This window comes from Mollisia scopiformis (genome assembly GCF_001500285.1).
Source record: "Mollisia scopiformis unplaced genomic scaffold LY89scaffold_30, whole genome shotgun sequence".
NCBI classification, from domain to species: domain Eukaryota; kingdom Fungi; phylum Ascomycota; class Leotiomycetes; order Helotiales; family Mollisiaceae; genus Mollisia; species Mollisia scopiformis.
The window spans coordinates 436934-453841 of NW_017263610.1; the positions used below are offsets into that span (position 1 = coordinate 436934).

General features: G+C 47.4%; 9 protein-coding genes across 9 annotated transcripts; 3 read left to right on the forward strand and 6 right to left on the reverse strand.

Moving 5' to 3' along the window:
• The first annotated feature begins 236 nt into the window (after nucleotides 1-236).
• On the forward strand, nucleotides 237-1473 carry LY89DRAFT_319046 (cofilin/tropomyosin-type actin-binding protein). The gene is made up of 7 exons (XM_018206698.1): nucleotides 237-333; nucleotides 422-469; nucleotides 532-542; nucleotides 683-866; nucleotides 917-990; nucleotides 1039-1087; nucleotides 1135-1473. Exons 2-7 carry the CDS (start codon nucleotides 467-469, stop codon nucleotides 1267-1269), a joined length of 456 nt encoding a protein of 151 aa, XP_018063422.1. The 5' UTR covers nucleotides 237-333; nucleotides 422-466; the 3' UTR covers nucleotides 1270-1473.
• A 203-nt stretch (nucleotides 1474-1676) lies between these two features.
• On the reverse strand, nucleotides 1677-2380 carry LY89DRAFT_598710 (uncharacterized protein; the record flags this gene model as incomplete). Its single annotated transcript, XM_018210055.1, has 2 exons — nucleotides 1677-2189; nucleotides 2270-2380. 2 exons carry the CDS (start codon nucleotides 2378-2380, stop codon nucleotides 1677-1679), a joined length of 624 nt encoding a protein of 207 aa, XP_018063423.1.
• A 208-nt stretch (nucleotides 2381-2588) lies between these two features.
• LY89DRAFT_690611 (cytosine-5--methyltransferase NCL1) lies at nucleotides 2589-4759 on the forward strand. Its single transcript, XM_018216131.1, has one exon. It carries the CDS (start codon nucleotides 2660-2662, stop codon nucleotides 4718-4720), a length of 2061 nt encoding a protein of 686 aa, XP_018063424.1. The 5' UTR covers nucleotides 2589-2659; the 3' UTR covers nucleotides 4721-4759.
• A 1044-nt stretch (nucleotides 4760-5803) lies between these two features.
• LY89DRAFT_741367 (putative MFS transporter) lies at nucleotides 5804-7847 on the reverse strand (the record flags this gene model as incomplete). Its single annotated transcript, XM_018220700.1, has 8 exons — nucleotides 5804-5983; nucleotides 6050-6195; nucleotides 6243-6458; nucleotides 6513-6760; nucleotides 6817-6896; nucleotides 6956-7436; nucleotides 7487-7686; nucleotides 7737-7847. The coding sequence occupies 8 exons, from the start codon at nucleotides 7845-7847 to the stop codon at nucleotides 5804-5806; spliced, it is 1662 nt and encodes a 553-aa protein (XP_018063425.1).
• Nucleotides 7848-8319: 472 nt separating this feature from the next.
• Nucleotides 8320-10375, forward strand: LY89DRAFT_690613 (putative flavin-binding monooxygenase). The gene is made up of 2 exons (XM_018216132.1): nucleotides 8320-8701; nucleotides 8751-10375. The coding sequence occupies exons 1-2, from the start codon at nucleotides 8483-8485 to the stop codon at nucleotides 10308-10310; spliced, it is 1779 nt and encodes a 592-aa protein (XP_018063426.1). The 5' UTR covers nucleotides 8320-8482; the 3' UTR covers nucleotides 10311-10375.
• On the reverse strand, nucleotides 10066-11926 carry LY89DRAFT_690614 (uncharacterized protein). Its single transcript, XM_018216133.1, has 2 exons — nucleotides 11048-11926; nucleotides 10066-10996 (listed from the first exon to the last, which is right to left on the reverse strand). Exons 1-2 carry the CDS (start codon nucleotides 11808-11810, stop codon nucleotides 10362-10364), a joined length of 1398 nt encoding a protein of 465 aa, XP_018063427.1. The 5' UTR covers nucleotides 11811-11926; the 3' UTR covers nucleotides 10066-10361.
• A 308-nt stretch (nucleotides 11927-12234) lies between these two features.
• Nucleotides 12235-13515, reverse strand: LY89DRAFT_658145 (3-carboxy-cis,cis-mucoante lactonizing enzyme; the record flags this gene model as incomplete). Its single annotated transcript, XM_018212461.1, has 2 exons — nucleotides 12235-13081; nucleotides 13130-13515. The coding sequence occupies 2 exons, from the start codon at nucleotides 13513-13515 to the stop codon at nucleotides 12235-12237; spliced, it is 1233 nt and encodes a 410-aa protein (XP_018063428.1).
• A 632-nt stretch (nucleotides 13516-14147) lies between these two features.
• LY89DRAFT_598934 (P-loop containing nucleoside triphosphate hydrolase protein) lies at nucleotides 14148-15234 on the reverse strand (the record flags this gene model as incomplete). The annotated part of the gene is made up of 3 exons (XM_018210067.1): nucleotides 14148-14895; nucleotides 14941-15134; nucleotides 15181-15234. 3 exons carry the CDS (start codon nucleotides 15232-15234, stop codon nucleotides 14148-14150), a joined length of 996 nt encoding a protein of 331 aa, XP_018063429.1.
• Nucleotides 15155-16152, reverse strand: LY89DRAFT_319222 (uncharacterized protein). Its single transcript, XM_018206699.1, has 2 exons — nucleotides 15774-16152; nucleotides 15155-15683 (listed from the first exon to the last, which is right to left on the reverse strand). Exons 1-2 carry the CDS (start codon nucleotides 16070-16072, stop codon nucleotides 15260-15262), a joined length of 723 nt encoding a protein of 240 aa, XP_018063430.1. The 5' UTR covers nucleotides 16073-16152; the 3' UTR covers nucleotides 15155-15259.
• Between the last annotated feature and the right edge of the window lie 756 nt (nucleotides 16153-16908).

Sequence of the window (16908 nt, forward strand, 5' to 3'; positions counted from 1 at the left end):
TCGCCTTGAATCTAAATTTAAACCATCAACATTATCTCATTTCAGGTAGCAACATTCTTTCCATGATGCTATTATGAGGCGCCGCAAATTGAACGAAATTCTTCTGCCTGAGCATTGAAAGTGCAAGCTGACGCATTCTGAATTCTGGGCGCCATCCAAATCAGGTTACGAGGAGTCACGTGTCAGTCCACCCCACCAAGGATCTCAGCGGCTTGTTCGCAAAGCAACGGAGTCAAATAACAACAACGATAAACACTTGCGCTCAGCTTTCTCATTTCAGTCTTTGATTCGAGAATTGGAATAATAGAATCGACCTCCTCCTGATATTCGTACGTTCTCAGTTCATCTTGCGCATCAATCACCCCTAGCCTTTCCATCATCTCGACGGCGCCTGATAAAACGCTGACAACATCGTTGGCAGATTTCACAATCCACCACTGCTTGTCGCACAAAGTTCATCGGCATCATGGTAAGTCCTTCTCATAGTGTGATTGCCGTGATGATGTATACTCATTCGTCTGCGAAACACAGTCTCAATCTGGGTCAGTCATTATACCCCTCCACCCCTCTTTCCCAGCACCACGACTCCTTCGTGCAGCTCTCCTCGACCTCGACATTCCTCTTGCCGATAAATGTCACTCAGTCGATATCGTAACATATACTGATTTGGCTCTGGGAACAGTGTTCAGGTAGACGCTGAATGCGTCTCCAAATTCAACGAGCTGAAGCTCGGCAAGTCGATCAAATACATCATCTACAAGCTGTCAGACGACTTCGGCACCATTGTGGTTGAAGAGACTGGCAGTGACAAAGACTGGGACAACTTCCGAGAGAAGCTCGTCAATGCCAAGACCAAGAGCAAGCAGGTATGGTCTGGTTGATTCTGGACTTCGGGCTGTTTTGACAACATGCATAGGGCAAGGAAGGCAAGGGCCCAAGATACGCAGTCTATGACTTCGAGTACGAGCTCGCATCAGGGGAGGGAACACGGTAATACACTGGATCATGACAATAAGAGCAAATCTGATGTGGCTATAGAAACAAGATTACCTTCATCGCATGGTCTCCAGATGATGCTGGAATCGGCGTAAGCTTTCTGTCTCTGCCAATAGTTTTCTAAGCTAATCATCATAGCCAAAAATGACCTATGCCTCATCCAAGGATGCTCTCAAACGCGCACTGAATGGCATTGCTGCTGAGGTCCAAGCCAACGATGAAGACGACATCGAATACAACACCATCCTCGCCAAGTTCGCCAAGGGAAAATAAATCACCTTTCACGAAGCATAGATGTGATATACGAGAGACAAGAATGGGAAGCGGGTGCTGTGTTTCGTTGGAGCGGGTATGCTGCGCTCACTTGCCTGCGATGACTTGATATGCATAGTAGGGCGACTTGATTGTTTCTGCTCAGCTCAGGGCGGACTTTTTCTCTTCTTCTGCAACTACACCAGGGAACAGGGGAACGGAAAGATGATGGTGGAATTCTCTTGCACGTGCCATGAAACTGGGATATAAGACTTCAAAAGCTAGCCTTGATATTCCATTTCTAGCCTTCACACTCTTCACTTTCCTATGATTCGCTTGTGCTGTGATATCTTGATTTTCCCGTCCTAAAACGCCGTGCTTGTATGCAATCATGCCTCTCTACCGCTATTGTCTCTCCAACTCCCGGACTAGGATTGCAAAGCCTTCCTAAAAACCCCAACCACCCTCTCGCCCTCACTCTCATCCTTCAACCTCTGCACAAGAAATCCCTTCAGATCCCCCCAAAACTCCTCCGTCTTCAACACCTCCGCCCCTGCGCCAATGACACCCTCCCCAACAACCTTCGGCTCAACCTCCTCATCCGCCTTCTTCAACACCGCCACGCCACCCATAACCATAATCCCAAACTCCATCTTGGTCCCCACGTCCCCATCACCGAGCAGATCTTTCAGTATCTTGCTATCGGGAACGGGCTTTTTGTTGTAGAGTAATCGGATCTTGGAGACAGGGATGGAGGATTGGGCTGAGACGAATTCTTTCAAAGAGAGGATGGAGGTGCTGAGAGCTTGGGAGGTGAGTGTTATTTCGAGAGGGGGGTTGCGGGCGCTTTTCAGCAGGACAGAGAGGGAGGGTTCGGAGCCGGGGAGGGTGGAGGTCTTTTGGCGCTTGTTCATGGGGCGGGGGAATTTGGGGAGGATGTACTGAAGGTTGTTAGTATGGTTAGAGGTATGAGACTAAGAACTGGAGGGAGTATAGACAGGAAAGTAAGAGAGAAACTTACTGCGCCTCGTCCTGGGTAGGACTTTGGGTCTTCGACATGGTCTGCAGTAACCTTGGTCGGTCTCGAATCGAGAGTCGTGAGGAAGGTCTTTGCGAATGAGAGTTCCGTCATCTTGAAATCTTCTTCTGAAGTATTTCGCAATCGTCTTAGCCACGGATATTATGAGACAATTGAAAAGAAGCGCTTGACTTGGGCTGGACTGACGAGGCTATTCAAAGTCCGTAGAGCGAACAGTCGAGTGCATGTGCTAATTGAGTTAGCGCGGTCTGCTGATAGCGGATCTTATCGCAAGAAAAAAAGTTTCTTGTCGAATTGAATCTCAATATCCTCGAATTATCTGCCAACACCCCTCATTTACCTTCTCAATTCTCGATTGGAACTTCAGACAAGATGGGAGTCGGTCGAAAATTAGGCAAGAAGCAGGGCATGCCCGAGCCGCTCGATGAAGCGCACTTTACGAATTTGAAGAGAAAAGCTGGGATGAGCGTTGCGGAATCGAGAGCAGAGAGCCAGCAGTATTTGAAGAAGAGAAAAACGAATGGCTCTGGGTCAAAACATAAGAAGGAGATTGGCAAGAAGAGTTCAGTCAATGGAAAGGAAAATGGGAAAAAGGCGTCCGCGAACGGGAAAGAAAAGAAGAAGCCTTTCACAAATGTCCTCCCACCAACACCTGTGAAGAAGAGTACAAAACCAGAGAAGGTGCCACTACCGGACTCCGACGAGGATTTGGATCTTGACTCGGGTGAAGAAGCAGGACTGCTGGGCGATGAGTTCGAATTATCTGGCGACAGTGAGGAGGAGGGAATTGCTGGTTTGCGCGACGACTTTTTGGAATCCGGGAGTGAGGTTTATGATTCTGATGATGATCATCAACATAAAGCTATGTTCTCGGAAGATGAGGACGAGTCTGATGCGGAAGAGAAGCTCACTGCGGCGAACATTGCTGGTTTGACGAGAAAATTGGATGAGCAGATGGCAGAGGAAGCAGCAGATGCACAGGCAGAATTGGAAGAGGCCGCTTTACAAACGAACATTGCTGGTGACCGGCCACATATCCTGGAAGACTCGGACGAAGAAGGAGACGGCATCAAGACGAATGCATTGTTAGCACCAGACTTACAGCTCCTGCGAACGAGAATCAACGATACGGTACGAGTCCTCGACGACTTCGCCAATCTCGGAGAGGAAGAGCGATCAAGAGCAGAATATACAGCACAATTGATCAAGGACATATGTGCATACTACGGCTATTCACAATACTTGGCCGAAAAGCTGTTTAACCTCTTCCCACCGAAGGAAGCTTTTGCTTTTTTCGAAGCAAACGAAACGCACCGCCCCGTCGTCATCCGCACCAACACCCTTCGCACCCATCGTCGAGACCTGGCACAATCCCTCATCAACCGTGGTGTGACTCTCGAACCAGTAGGAAAATGGTCAAAGATTGGTCTGCAAATCTTCGAATCTGCAGTTCCTCTCGGTGCTACTCCCGAATACCTGGCCGGACACTACATCCTCCAAGCAGCATCTTCTTTTCTCCCCGTTATGGCTTTGGCACCACAAGAGAATGAACGAGTTCTCGATATGGCAGCTGCTCCTGGTGGAAAGACAACACACATTGCTGCGTTGATGAAGAACACTGGCTGCATCTTCGCCAATGATAGCAACAAATCTCGTGCCAAGGGTCTGATTGGTAACATTCATCGTTTAGGTGCCAAGAACGTTATTGTATGCAATTACGACGCGCGAGAATTCCCCAAGGTCATTGGAGGATTTGACCGAGTGCTGCTTGATGCTCCTTGTTCAGGGACAGGAGTCATTGCCAAGGATCCCAGCGTGAAGACGAATAAGACGGAGAAGGATTTCCTCATGCTCCCACATCTGCAGAAGCAATTACTACTGTCGGCTATCGATTCCGTTGATTATGCCAGCAAGACTGGTGGGTATATTGTTTACTCTACTTGTTCAGTCACAGTGGAGGAGAATGAGCAAGTTGTGCAATATGCATTGAACAAGAGACCAAATGTCAAGCTAGTAGAGACAGGGCTGGTGTTTGGTAAGGAAGGCTTCACTGCATACATGGGCAAGTCATTCAGTCCAAGCATGAAGATGACAAGACGGTACTACCCCCACGCCTACAACGTGGATGGATTTTTCGTCTCGAAGTTCAAGAAGTCTGGTCCATCACCAAAGGGCTCTACTGGCGGAATGAACCTTTCTCTAAAGAAAGCAGAAGACGACGAGATGGACGTCGACAGAGAGCCCGTTCCGGAGACAGAAGAAGAAGAGGCGGAGGAAGTGGCATTTGGCGGATGGGATGAAGAGGAAGATGAGGCGTATATCGAGAGAGCGAAGCGGAACAAGTTGAAGCGGAGGGGTATCAATCCCAAGGCGGGTGTGAAGAGTAAAAGTGACGGCGTCAAGGGGAACGGGAATAAAAGTAAAGATACCTAGGTAGTGAGTAATGAAGATTTCTGCGTCTCATGGTAGCACGGGTATCTATCCGCCTTCCTGCTCAGCTGTCATGACATTTTTTTGCGAATACCTGAGTCATCCTCGTTCATCTTTGTTCACTCTCTCACCATATACTCGTGAATCGCATTCGAATGTTCGTCCAAAGCAAGTGCAAATTTGGCACGTACTTCTCTGCTTTTCGCGCATCCATGTATCTCCTACAGCTCGTTGCGCTTAGCGAGGCTGTCCCCAATGAGTTATGTCTCTACCTTGTGTCAAGGTCCTTGACACGTTCTTAAACAACGCTTTTCTCTTCTTTCCACTATACCATATCGACCAAGTAATTGACAGCCTTTTCAGCCCACCGAGCAACATCACCCAAATTGCCCAAGCCTACAATCGTACCTCATTCGAACGCGCTCTCTATGCAGCCGACTTGCTCCTCTAGAAGTCTCTACAACCACGGATACTACACATTTTCGCCCTAGCGGACATTGATGTCCAAGCCTTCGGATCCGCGATATTCTCAATGGCTTCTGCCGAAGTTGGCAAAATTATGGCTTATAATCTTATCGAAAGTTTTGTTCTCTACTCCAGTAAATTTACTATCAACAGTAAAATTCAGGCCAAGGAAGGTGGCATTATTACCGTCTTGCACTCTGGCAATAATATCTATATCAACTCCTAGGAAAGGTTTAATCTGGTCTAAAGGTTCTTGTTTCTACTGTAGCAGGGCTCAATTGGCGATTCCTGCGCTGTCTGCGCTCTCGGCGCGAACGGCGCGAAAGGCGCAAAACGTGTAAGGGGGAGAAAATCTGGCCCAAAATTACCTTCCATTGATCCCAAAAGAGAGACTCTCTTTTGCAGTAACATGTGCATGTCGAATAATCACCCCATGTTTTTTCACTTGCACGTCCCAAGTCAGCATATGCAACAAGGCTGTTTGTCACAGCTCTCGATGAATCTTCTCAGCTAACTTATGATAAGGCATTCCTGGTAATCATTAAAGATGGCATCATCCGCTGGAAAGTCCTCTATCTTATTCTCCTGACAATAGAAATATGACTTCTTGCCGGAAGCCTCTCACTCCATACTCCAGAATCTTGGATCTTGGTTCTCGTCTTTTACATCCAGCATTACAACAGGGATGATCTGGTTTTTTGAAGCTAATCGTGGTATATTCCAAGTCGAGAACGAGCGGATATCCGTAATATACGTTGGTAACTCGCAAGTTTGAACTTCCTCTTTTGCCAAGACCAGATCCTGCTTTCATCAAAGCTTGAGTCGCTGAATTAGTAGATATTCGGCATACACAAGGGAACAACGTACAACATAGCGAAAACCTGGAAGTTCTAGATCAGTCTTATCGGCAAATTCGTCTTCAGGCAAATTCTGCTCCTCTCCTTCAGCGAGCAGCTTATCACGACGTCGATTCTCGCGGACATAATAAATGCGTAGCAACGTGAGGAAGATCCCTGCAAGGCGTCAGTTATCAAGTCTTTGTAGGTGAAGACAAAATGACCTTGAAGAATGATGCAGATGATGTCTGCAATGAAAACCGAGCGATAGGCCGGTGCCTCGCCGGTTTTCACCATGAATGGTCCACTGATATTTCCGAGAGCGTAGCCGAAGAAGGCGTAAGAGGATAAGGTGATACGTTTTGAGTATCCCGAGCTGTTGACGCCTGGAAGTGAAAGGCAGATGAAGAGAGATGTAGCGAATGGTGGAAAGAGATATACTGTTTTGATCGCGTTAGCATGTCTTTTCGCCCAAGTATCGCTAAGGGACGTACCTCCTACCAACAGACCCGCCACATTGGATCGAGGCAAGACAATCTGCAATAGCAAACCGATGAAAGTTGGGACGAGCATGCCAATGCAAACATAGATCCTTGCATTTGGGAGCCTTGCAGCGAGCCAGCCCCCAAATAAGATACACACCATATTGATGAAGCCTTGGGGTATATATATCAAAGTAGACTGGAGCGAAGTAAAGCCAAAGCTTTTGATTGTAAGCGTCCCGAATGCGCCGAAGCCACCGCTAGAACAGTTTAACGAGGATCCTTAAAGTGGTAGCTAGAAAGATGCTTGACCTACTTCAGGACTTCATTGCAGAAGACTGTAAGAAATAGCAAAAGCCCTTGAGGATCCTTCACTGGATTGAGGGCCTCTACTGCCTGCTCCATTTGAATTCACGATTCAAGATGCCAGTGTTATTAGCGCGGATACGATGTACTGCCAGAACTCGCTCATTCTCAGTCAAGAACCCAGCCCGCATGGGTGACGCAGGAAGGAGAAGCGTCACAAGGGTACCCCAAAAAACTGTTATAAGACCATTCATGATGAAGATCCATTTCCAACCCGGAACCCCAGCATTCACATGTCCCATACCAAAAGCGATGATGCCGCCCACCATGGAACCAAACCCATTGGCGCAAGCCCATACACCAGTTCGCAAGACCTGCTCCTGTCGAGTGTAATACATTCCATTGATAAGGATGAAAGTAGGGGTAATGAGAGACTCGAAACCACCAAGGACAAAACGGAGGACACCCATGCCAGCAAAGTTGCGGGCGCCAGCAGTAGCGATGAGCACACAGCCCCAAGCTACGATAGCTAGACCAACAAAACGACCCATTGGGAATTTTTGAGAAAGCAATGTCGTGGGATATTCGCAGACCAAGTAACCAAAATAGAATAATGAAGCAAGCCATGAACTGTGATTTTAAGTCAGAGAATGCTTTCGAAGAGATCTCTTTGCACCTACTATTCCTTACCCACTAGTCCAAGATCACTGCTTAGTGTGAAGACGCTAGCATAACCCAGACAACTTTTGTCGATACATTGTAGGGCGTAGGTTCCAAACAGAAGCGGAAGGAGACGTTTGTCGATCTTGCGTACGAGGGCTTTGTAATCCGCGTCTGTAGCTAAGGAGGCAATCAACCCAACGTCATGCTCGCCGAGAAACTTTTCGCAGTTAACACAATACAGGAAGCATATATCTAATCAATGCTTACCTTCCCAGCTTCATCCTCATCTTGCTGAACTTTGCGAATCTCATCATCGTCCTGAACCTCGATCGGGGCGGGGAGGACAGTATCCTCGAGTTCCTTGCTTTTTGTTGCCATTTTGTCTCTTGCAAAGAAATGAGAGCAGGGTCTTAGGGTACTTCTGCAACTGTGGTCTATCGGGATATACAATACTGCTTCGCCAAGTACAAGTGTGCCAAAGGTGGGATAGAAATCAACCACACGCACTAACATATGTCGCGATAACAGTCTACAAAAACGTATCTATCGCACAGAGCACGAACAGCACCTTGCTGCGGCTCGATGGATACTTTGTAAACCATTGGATCAAGGTTGGTAGAAATACAAACATTTGGCACCTGCTTCCGAACCTACGTTCCAGACCCGACAGAGTGGAGTTGGCCTGAACCGTACCATGTTGAAATTCCGTATATGGTATCTGACCCGTTATCACATAAGATTGTACTGTCTGAAAGGATTGGATAGTTGAAATTGGTGGGATTTTCGGTGACTTGGCTGGCTGCCAGACATCCCACCTCCGTGGATCAGGGGATATTCAACGCCCACTTACCACATGGCCACCACAGACTCAAGGATGAAGAGGACCTCTCCGATCCGGAAATATACCCAGATAAAACATCAATTAATGAAATCTATTCTTCGCAGTAAGCAGTATATTGAAGCATAACACTATTGAGCCAGCCTCAAAGATCGGTCTAGCAAAGATCGAAAACATGGGGAACGCCCTTTCACAACCAGCACCACAGGCACCGACCTCCAAAGATAGAATTATATGGCATCCACTCCAGATTGAAGAGCATCCCATCGATGTCGCTCCGAAACTAAAAGTCATCGTTGTCGGCGCGGGGATCGCAGGAATCAATGCAGCCATTCTTCTCCCGGTGAAAGTGCCCGGTATAGAGCTCGTGATCTACGAACGCGAATCCGATATAGTACGTTGTTCCCAAGATCTTTAAAGTCCCAAACTCACAACCGTGCAAGGGAGGAGTATGGCACCAATGCACCTACCCCGGAGTACGTTGCGACGTCCCATCCCACGTTTATCAGTCAACATTCTCCCCTTCACGAGATTGGTCCGAGCACTACGCTGCAGGTACGGAGATTAAGTCATACTGGCATCAAGTAACGACCAAGTACGATACGTGGAAATACATGCGATGCGACCATGAAGTTCAGTCCGCTATATGGATTGAGGAGAAGACGAAGTGGGTTGTAACCATCAAGCATAGCAACACTGAAATAGTCGATGAAGCGGACTGTGTGATCATGGCAATAGGGATCTTCAGCCATCCTACTTTGCCAAAATACCCCGGCATGGAGGATTATGAGGGTCATCTCTGCCATAGCTCGAGATGGGATGCAAACTTTGACCCGACTGGCAAGAGAGTTGCAGTCATTGGAAATGGGTCTTCTGGCTTGCAGCTTTTGCCTCAGTTGCAGAAGGTTGCTGCTAGAATTGATCACTATGCGAGAAGTCCAACTTGGGTTGGAGGAAGTTTTGGTCCCAAGGTGAGCGCAAGTGAGAATGCAGTTAGCCATGACCTGCGATCAAGTTTTGCAAACCCAGAGACATACCTGCGATACAGAAAGGGACTGGAGAGTCCATCCTTCACCGGATTTGGCGCAATCACTAAAGACGGAATGAATTCAAAACTGAACAGAGAGAAGTTTCACGAGGAAATGAAAGCAAGACTTGGAGACCGTACGGACCTCTTGGAAGCAATTGAGCCTGACTTCTCTCCAAGTTGCAGGAGACTCACTCCTGGCCCAGGCTACCTTGAAGCACTTACACAACCGAACGTCGATGACATCACATCCACAATCGAGAGGTTCACCAAGAACGGCATCAGAACAGCCGATGGTAAAGAAAGAAAGGTCGATGCCATCATCTGTTGCACCGGATCCGAGAAGTCGTTCGCCCCTCCATTCCCAGTCATGAGAGAAGGAATTGATCTCTCCTCTGCCTGGAAGCCCGGTAGAAGTATCGGATTCCCAAACACATATATGGGCATTGCAGCCCCTGGCTTCCCCAACCTCTTCTTCGTCAATGGTCCTACCGCTGCTGCAGCAACAGGTACCCTGCCATTTGCCACTGAGAATCAAATCACTCTGATCGCAAGAGTTCTACGAAAAATGCAAAGTCAAGGTATTCGGACGATTACTCCTTCCTTTCAAGCTACTGAAGATTTTCGAGCATACTGCGAAGCATATTTCCCGAGGACTGTACTGAGTGAGAATTGTAGTTCGTGGTTCAACGGTGGAATTAAGGGTGGAAGGGTGATTGCCAGCTGGCCTGGAAGTGGGCTGCATGCTAATGTTGTGAGGAGAGAGCCGAGATGGGAGGATTGGGAGTATACTTATCGGTCGTCTTCGGAGAATAGGTTTGCGTATTTCGGGAATGGATGGACACAGAAAGATGTTGAGGTCAGTCAGGAGGGTTTGGAAAAGTCGCAAGTTGACATGACACCGTACTTGCAATTGGATTCAGTGACTGGACGAGTAGATTTGAGGGGCTATCATGAGACTTGGTTTGACGTGTAAGTTGGGCCACAAACAACACGATAGAAATTTGTACCAAAAGGATCGCAAAGACTAACTCGAAGAGTTGGTCGGAAAACAGATCCTCTCGTTGATGTACTTGATTTCCAGATCTATCCCGAGATTCTTTCTTGACACATCTCTCCAAATTCTCAGAACACTCTCATTAGGCTTGAACTCTGGGGTACTACACCACGTTGCGCAAGCATTCGTTGGACTGGTCTTGTATGAAAACCAGTGCGGGCAATAACCACCAAACTCGGCACTTAGCCAAAGTTCTTTCAAAGCTGGCATAAAGGAGGCGGCTTTTCCGGCAGCTGTATAGAGATTATTCATATGCTCCGGAGAAGCTTTATGGCGGAAAAAGTTGTCGCGCTCACGAAGCCATTGTCCAGCTGGAGTAATGGGATTGTAATTGACGGTCAGTGAGGTGAAATGCGGCCAATGAGGAGCGAGTGAGTCGAAACTTGAGTTCCAGAAGAAATCGGCCCCAATGGTAATGTCGTCAAGATTTAGCTCTGTTAATTGCTGTGAAAATTTCCCAAGGTTTGTGCTTATGAGATCTCCACTGTTGGGCTCTGACAAAATGTTTGGTGGCATAAAGGATTGATCTTGTGGCGGTAGATTGTAGTAAGACAGATCTACCTTTTGGATTGAAGGAGGCCAACTTTTGATACTATTCGCGAATTCTGGGGACTTAACAGCGTTGCATATCATTTGGAGGAGGATCATGATCTTACCATTTCGAGCACCTTTTCGTAGCTCCAGATCATTTCTCTCGTTATCCCACAAGCGTAGTTTCAATGACCGTAGTTGTGGCGTTCTTGAAGCAATAGTAGAGCATGATGCAGGCCATGTGTGTCGAGGACCACTGCCATTGATATCCATCTCACTGATCGCAGGGACAAGGTGCAGTAGATGGTTAATGTCACCCGCAGTTTGAGAGCAGACAAACCGCAGATAAGATCTGTCAAACCTGCGATTAAGAAGGTCCTTAGGTCCGCCGATCAGCCTTCGCCTCCTGCGAGCCCTTGCGTCCATCTGACCAAGGCACGAGAGGTCACTGGGAGAATGCACCTTGACAGATAAGCTGACTCCCAGATCTGCAACATCGTCATCCTCCCAAGAACTGAGACTTTTAAAGAGTTGTTGGAGTGTCCGGGTGAAGACTTGATTGTTTCGCTCCTGGTCCTCATCACTTTCATATCTTCCGAACGCCACCTCATCATAAGCGTCCAGCACGACGTCGAGATTGATCCGACGGACATATTTTTGACGTTTCCTCTCTACAATGCGTCCAAACTCTTGGAGCCGAGTAGGCGTTAGATACAAGTTTGAGAATGTGTGCCGTTCCACGGATTTTTGCCACTCTTTGGACACGGTTGCATACATTGCAATGCGCGTAGGTTTCTGAATGTAGCCTGCGGGTTGGGGATCATCTGGGACCAGCAAATGGGAGATGATGAATGAGGTTACCTCAGAAGGCAAGGTAGCAGGCGACATTGCTGTGAACCCCGCGGCGGGCGCTCGAAAAGCTGGATAATTAATGTGATAAAGGTTATTTCGTCGTTTGCTACAGTCTTTGCCTTCAACTTCAATTGCCCCAACGGAGTTCAAGGATGCAAGAGGAATATTAGGATAGAAAGATTCTAGGAGTCCTAAAAGAATCGAGAAGTCACATTTTAAGTAGCCTGATTAGGCAAAGTGAAGGCTTACCTAAGGCTCCGACGGTGATTGCGGCGCAACAATCGCTTAGGCAGTCGTTTACTTCGTTTGACTCAATTTTGCTCATCAACAGCTCAATCCGAAAGGAGCATCAACCTAGACTTCAAGCCAAAAATAGACGACAACCATTTCGAGGTTAATATACACTTGCTCCTTCCTCAATTCTGTCTCAATTACCACTTATTATTCCTAGAGACGGCATCTACTCAACCCACACTACTGAACTAAGACCATCCTCGTTTGTGTATGTTCCTTGAGTCCCAACTTGCATTGACGCAATCAAAGGTCCCAACTTTCCCGAAACACTATCTCTCGCAATGATAGATATAGTTGAGCTCGTCTGCCCACCCACTGCAACCATGGTTCCAGCTTTATTGAAGTTGAAGCTCCTCGGGTAGAAAGCATGTGCACTGGTCGCTTCAATCCAAGAAACAGTTCCTGTTGCAGGATCAATCGAATAAGTGGCTAAAGAGTCCGTCTGATTCCCGAATAATTTATCATTGCGGTTGGCAGCATAGAGGAAGTTGCCAACGATGTGAACCTCGGCCGCTTTGGCTGGGTATGAGGCGCCTTCATAAACTGTTGCAGCTGGAATCTTGCCTCCAGCAAAAGTGCTTATTGTTTGCGTCCTGTTGAGACTCAAACAGCCCGCACCGTATGTCACACTCCAGCCTGTGACGGAATTGCCAAGTTCATTGACAGTGTAAAGCCTAAGGCCATCTGGAGAGGATGTGTTGCCTTTTGGGCTCCACCATTCTCCATGTCGTGGGCCGTCACCTGGGGCTGTCTGAGCATCGGGACATGCGTTAAGGTGGCCACTGGCTGCATTGATGGCGAAAATGTGAATTACATCGGCGCCGAGATCAGGCACAATGAGGAATTTTCCAGTGGGGTCAAGAAGCGCTTGGTGCGGATGGGGTCCGTCTTTTTGACGATCATTCGGCCCAGGACTAGCCATGTAGAAGGTCTCCATCTGGTGAGGAACTGTGTATGGACGATCAGGACCGGCTTTCAGAGGTAGAGCGTAAGTCGTGAGTGTTGAGGGAGTACTATTAAGATGTTAGATTTGACATGCAGAGGAAATCAGTGGAACTCACTATTCGACGGTTGCCATGTAGCTCCTTCCACTGGGACCTCCGTACAGCACTCCATGCACATCATTTCCACTAGTCTTTGCCTGCCCATTGACAATGAGTGAACCGTCGCTAGACACGTTATACTCGGCCATTGTTCCGTACCCTTGCCATGATTCATCCCAACAGTAAAGCTTCTTTGTGTCGGCGTAGTATTGTAGCCAAGTTGGCGTGGTACCACAGCCCCCAGTGGCGGATGTAATGGCAAGACTACCATTGTTACCTTGTGCATTCAACGACAGAGTAAAAAGTGCTCCACTGAAGTGAGATACCAAGAGGGTGGAGGTAGCCGCGAACGCTGTGGGAACTAAAGCAAGTCTAGCGAACAGAGCACAAATTATTGGAGACATGATGACTTGATCTTCGAGGATACTCTCACTGTGATGTTGCTGGGATCTTAAATTCCGAGCAGCTGGACGGACTATTTAAGCTTGACCGGTATGTTGGGTCGTGGGTTTTCGTCTGAGGTGTAACTTTCCCCGCAAACCTCTTATATTAGCCCTAAACGGCATTGTCCTCAAGTAAATCTTATTTTCAAATGAATAAAGTGCCATTAAAGAGAGCAATTATTGCTGGGTGGGGCCGTTCCTGGAGATCATATGCGGGTAATTAGGTTTTTGGCAGATCTCAGGTACCCGATGATCAACAACCAATAGCCGGCAGTACGGACTTCTGGTACTGGCCTGATGTTGATGTTTATAGATATATATCACTATACGACCATTCAAAAACAAAGAATTGGCTCAAAGGTCTTTCGCGCCCAGGATTGGAGAAAAGAACATATATTATCGGGTATTCCCACAGCCTGTTTCTAGCAGAACGAACGAGAAATCACTGCAGGTTATCGCGAGCCCCACAAACCGCATATTATTTATTGCATCATATCTTGAGCAAAAGAGGCAAACAGACTGAGTATCAATAGAGAGAAGAGCAGAAAGTTTCAAACTGTCCACACCTTCCAACAGCGCAATGCTCTCAGCCATCAATCTAGAGTCGCCGCTACCAATCCAGCCACACCGACTGCACCAAGTGCACCTATTCCAACCACTTTCTTAATGGTAATATCGGCAGGCAGCTTTTGATCCCACCTTTTCATCAGCTGCTTCAGGAGAAAGCTGGTGTCGGGGCTCTGGGTCTTCTGAAGCAAACTTTTGTAATTCTGCTCCAAGATCCTGTTTTTCTCATCCATTTCTTCCATCTCATCTTCAATGTCAGCTCGCTGGTCCTCAAGGGCTTGCTGCAGTGCTTCATTGTGAGATTGTCTCATTTGTTCCATTCTCCTCGAGACTTCTTTCATTCTCTGTCGAAGTTCCGAAAGCCTCTGCTTTTGACCCAGCTCGATGATCTGCCCAGCAGCTGTCTGTCCAAGGCTGAGATGCATTTCGCCTAGTTCTTCTTGAATCTGAAGATAGTCTGGAGTGAGGTTCAACATCTGGCCGACAATCCCTGTTGCAGAAGCCTGCGTATTGAAATACTTTGAGTACCTGCAGCCAAGTCTCTCCATGTGGGCCCAGAACTTCTCACGAAGCTCCGCCTCACGTCCCTCAACAGCATCCACAGCCTCGCAATCGTCATCCCATTTTGTTGTTACCAGTCGAACATTGGACAGGTACTTCTCGCCACATAACGAAAAAAAGAGATCGATGTTCCTTTTCTCCGATCCTTTCATTTTCTTCTCGTGAATGTCCCGAAGGTACAACACCCCTGTCAGCTTTTGATTCTCTTCATACCTGATTTGATTAGTAAGTCATAACACTTGCTAGCAGATAACTGACATTTCGATCAGATATGACGATATTTTTCTCAGTACTTGGGCCTCCGTCAAGTATGTGTCGTCGAAGCCAGGAGTGTCGATCAAGGTCACGGGAACGCCGTTCAGAACCATGTGTTCGCATTCAGCATCTTCTGTTGTTGACTCCAGATCGCCTCCTGTCTCTCTGACTGGTCTTCCAGTGATTGTGTTGATGAACTGCACGTCTCAGTATACAAATAAGAATGATGAGATGGAAACTCACAGAGCTCTTTCCACTTCCTGTAGGGCCCATGATCCTATCATGTGTTATCACCATACTGATCATGAAAAGGCTCCTAGACTTACGCTATGAGGTTGATAGGAAAGGAATGGTAAGAGGTTATACGAATGGACTCAGGTTCCCTTCCTCCTTCTCCGAGTGGGATATGCTGCGGATCTTCTCGATGATTGCTACCGGCAAGTCCAATGCCATGTCTGAGACGATTCTCGACTCTCCGGTGGAGCTCAGTCGTTGAAAACGGGGCGCCAACAAGCCCTTCCAACTCGTCTGTGAGACTTCTAGTGAAAGACTGTTCGCCTGGTGCTGCTGCCTCACGTGAGAATCCGCAAGCACCCAAAAGCCACTTCTTTGTGCCAGCTCTCAGCCTTCTACTAGTCGGAGCACAATGGCAGCAGTCGAGGATGAGCAAGACATCGCAACTAGCATTTTCGAGTCTCCATTGAAGTCCGTCCCATAAGACGCTTGGTTCTTCTGCTCGTCTATTACTACGCATCATCAGTAATGTTCAGCGCTGCTGAATGAGTAATTTCGCATTACGAATTTGTTGTTATAAGGAAAAAAACTTTGGATCATACCAATGCCAGGTCATGCGACGGTTGTGTTGTCCAAGGCTGCCATGGCCCGCGTAGTAAATGATTAGAAGTGACCTAGGCTGATCAAAAGTCTCAAAAAATGATTCTAGCTCATGATCAAGGGTTTCGTTCGCCCTCTTAGATGGAATTCTCCAATAATGCACATCAAATCCATAGAGCCCGGTGAAAACCCAGCCAAGTCTTCCGACTTCTGGTGCAACGTCGAGATCATCATCTATCCAGCTCAAGCATAGAACATGGACCGAATTATAATGATGGTGTTGGTTTCTTGAGCCTTCCATGCTGGTCTCTTTCGAGATTGTCCGAAATTTAAGGTAAAGCGCATTGAATTGATAATTTGAAATAGTGCAAGAGCGATGTTTTAAGCAGGGAAAGTTGAGGTTCGATTGTGTGGTGCTGCACGATTTTTCAGCTGGAGCCTTGTTTGAAAGAACACCAATAACCAAGCCCCATGCTCGCGAGTTGCAGATACGGGCGTTTGCCACTTATCTCAAACCAGTAAGCGTAGCCTCGTAGCCAAATAGGAGACGAGATCCGGATAATCTCCTGCATCATTTGAGAGGGCATTTCAGGCACCAGTAAAGATTGGTATGCAGATCATCGAGCTTCAATGAAGAGGTGAGGATCGCGTACAATTGCCAATCGATCACGTATCACTGCATTGAAGTAACCAGCTGCCCACGCGACAAATCTTGACCTTGAGACCCTCATATTGTAGCAAAGGGTATCAACATCCTCACAAAGACCTCTGTAGAAGCCTCATTCTTCTGGAGACTTCGAATGTATTTGCATCAATCAGACTAGGCAATCGAGAACTCTCGCTAATCGCTCAGATTCCGAGCGTATTCTTTGCCGAGCCCCTTCTACTCCCGGAGTACTGTTTCCTTTGAGAGACCTCTTGGGAAACTGTAGAACTTTATGAGTACCTTGGTAGTGTCTTTTAAGACCGAAGAACGCTCCACAATCAAATTCTTTTGTGTCATATGTAGCTCCTTGCAAAGGTTTTGGCCAGCTTTGGGAATGCTACGCTTTGATGATGCGCGCGTCTTACATTTTCTTTTGGAAGAAGTTTGATATTCATATAGCTATTGCCCACAGATCTGACATTTCTGACTAG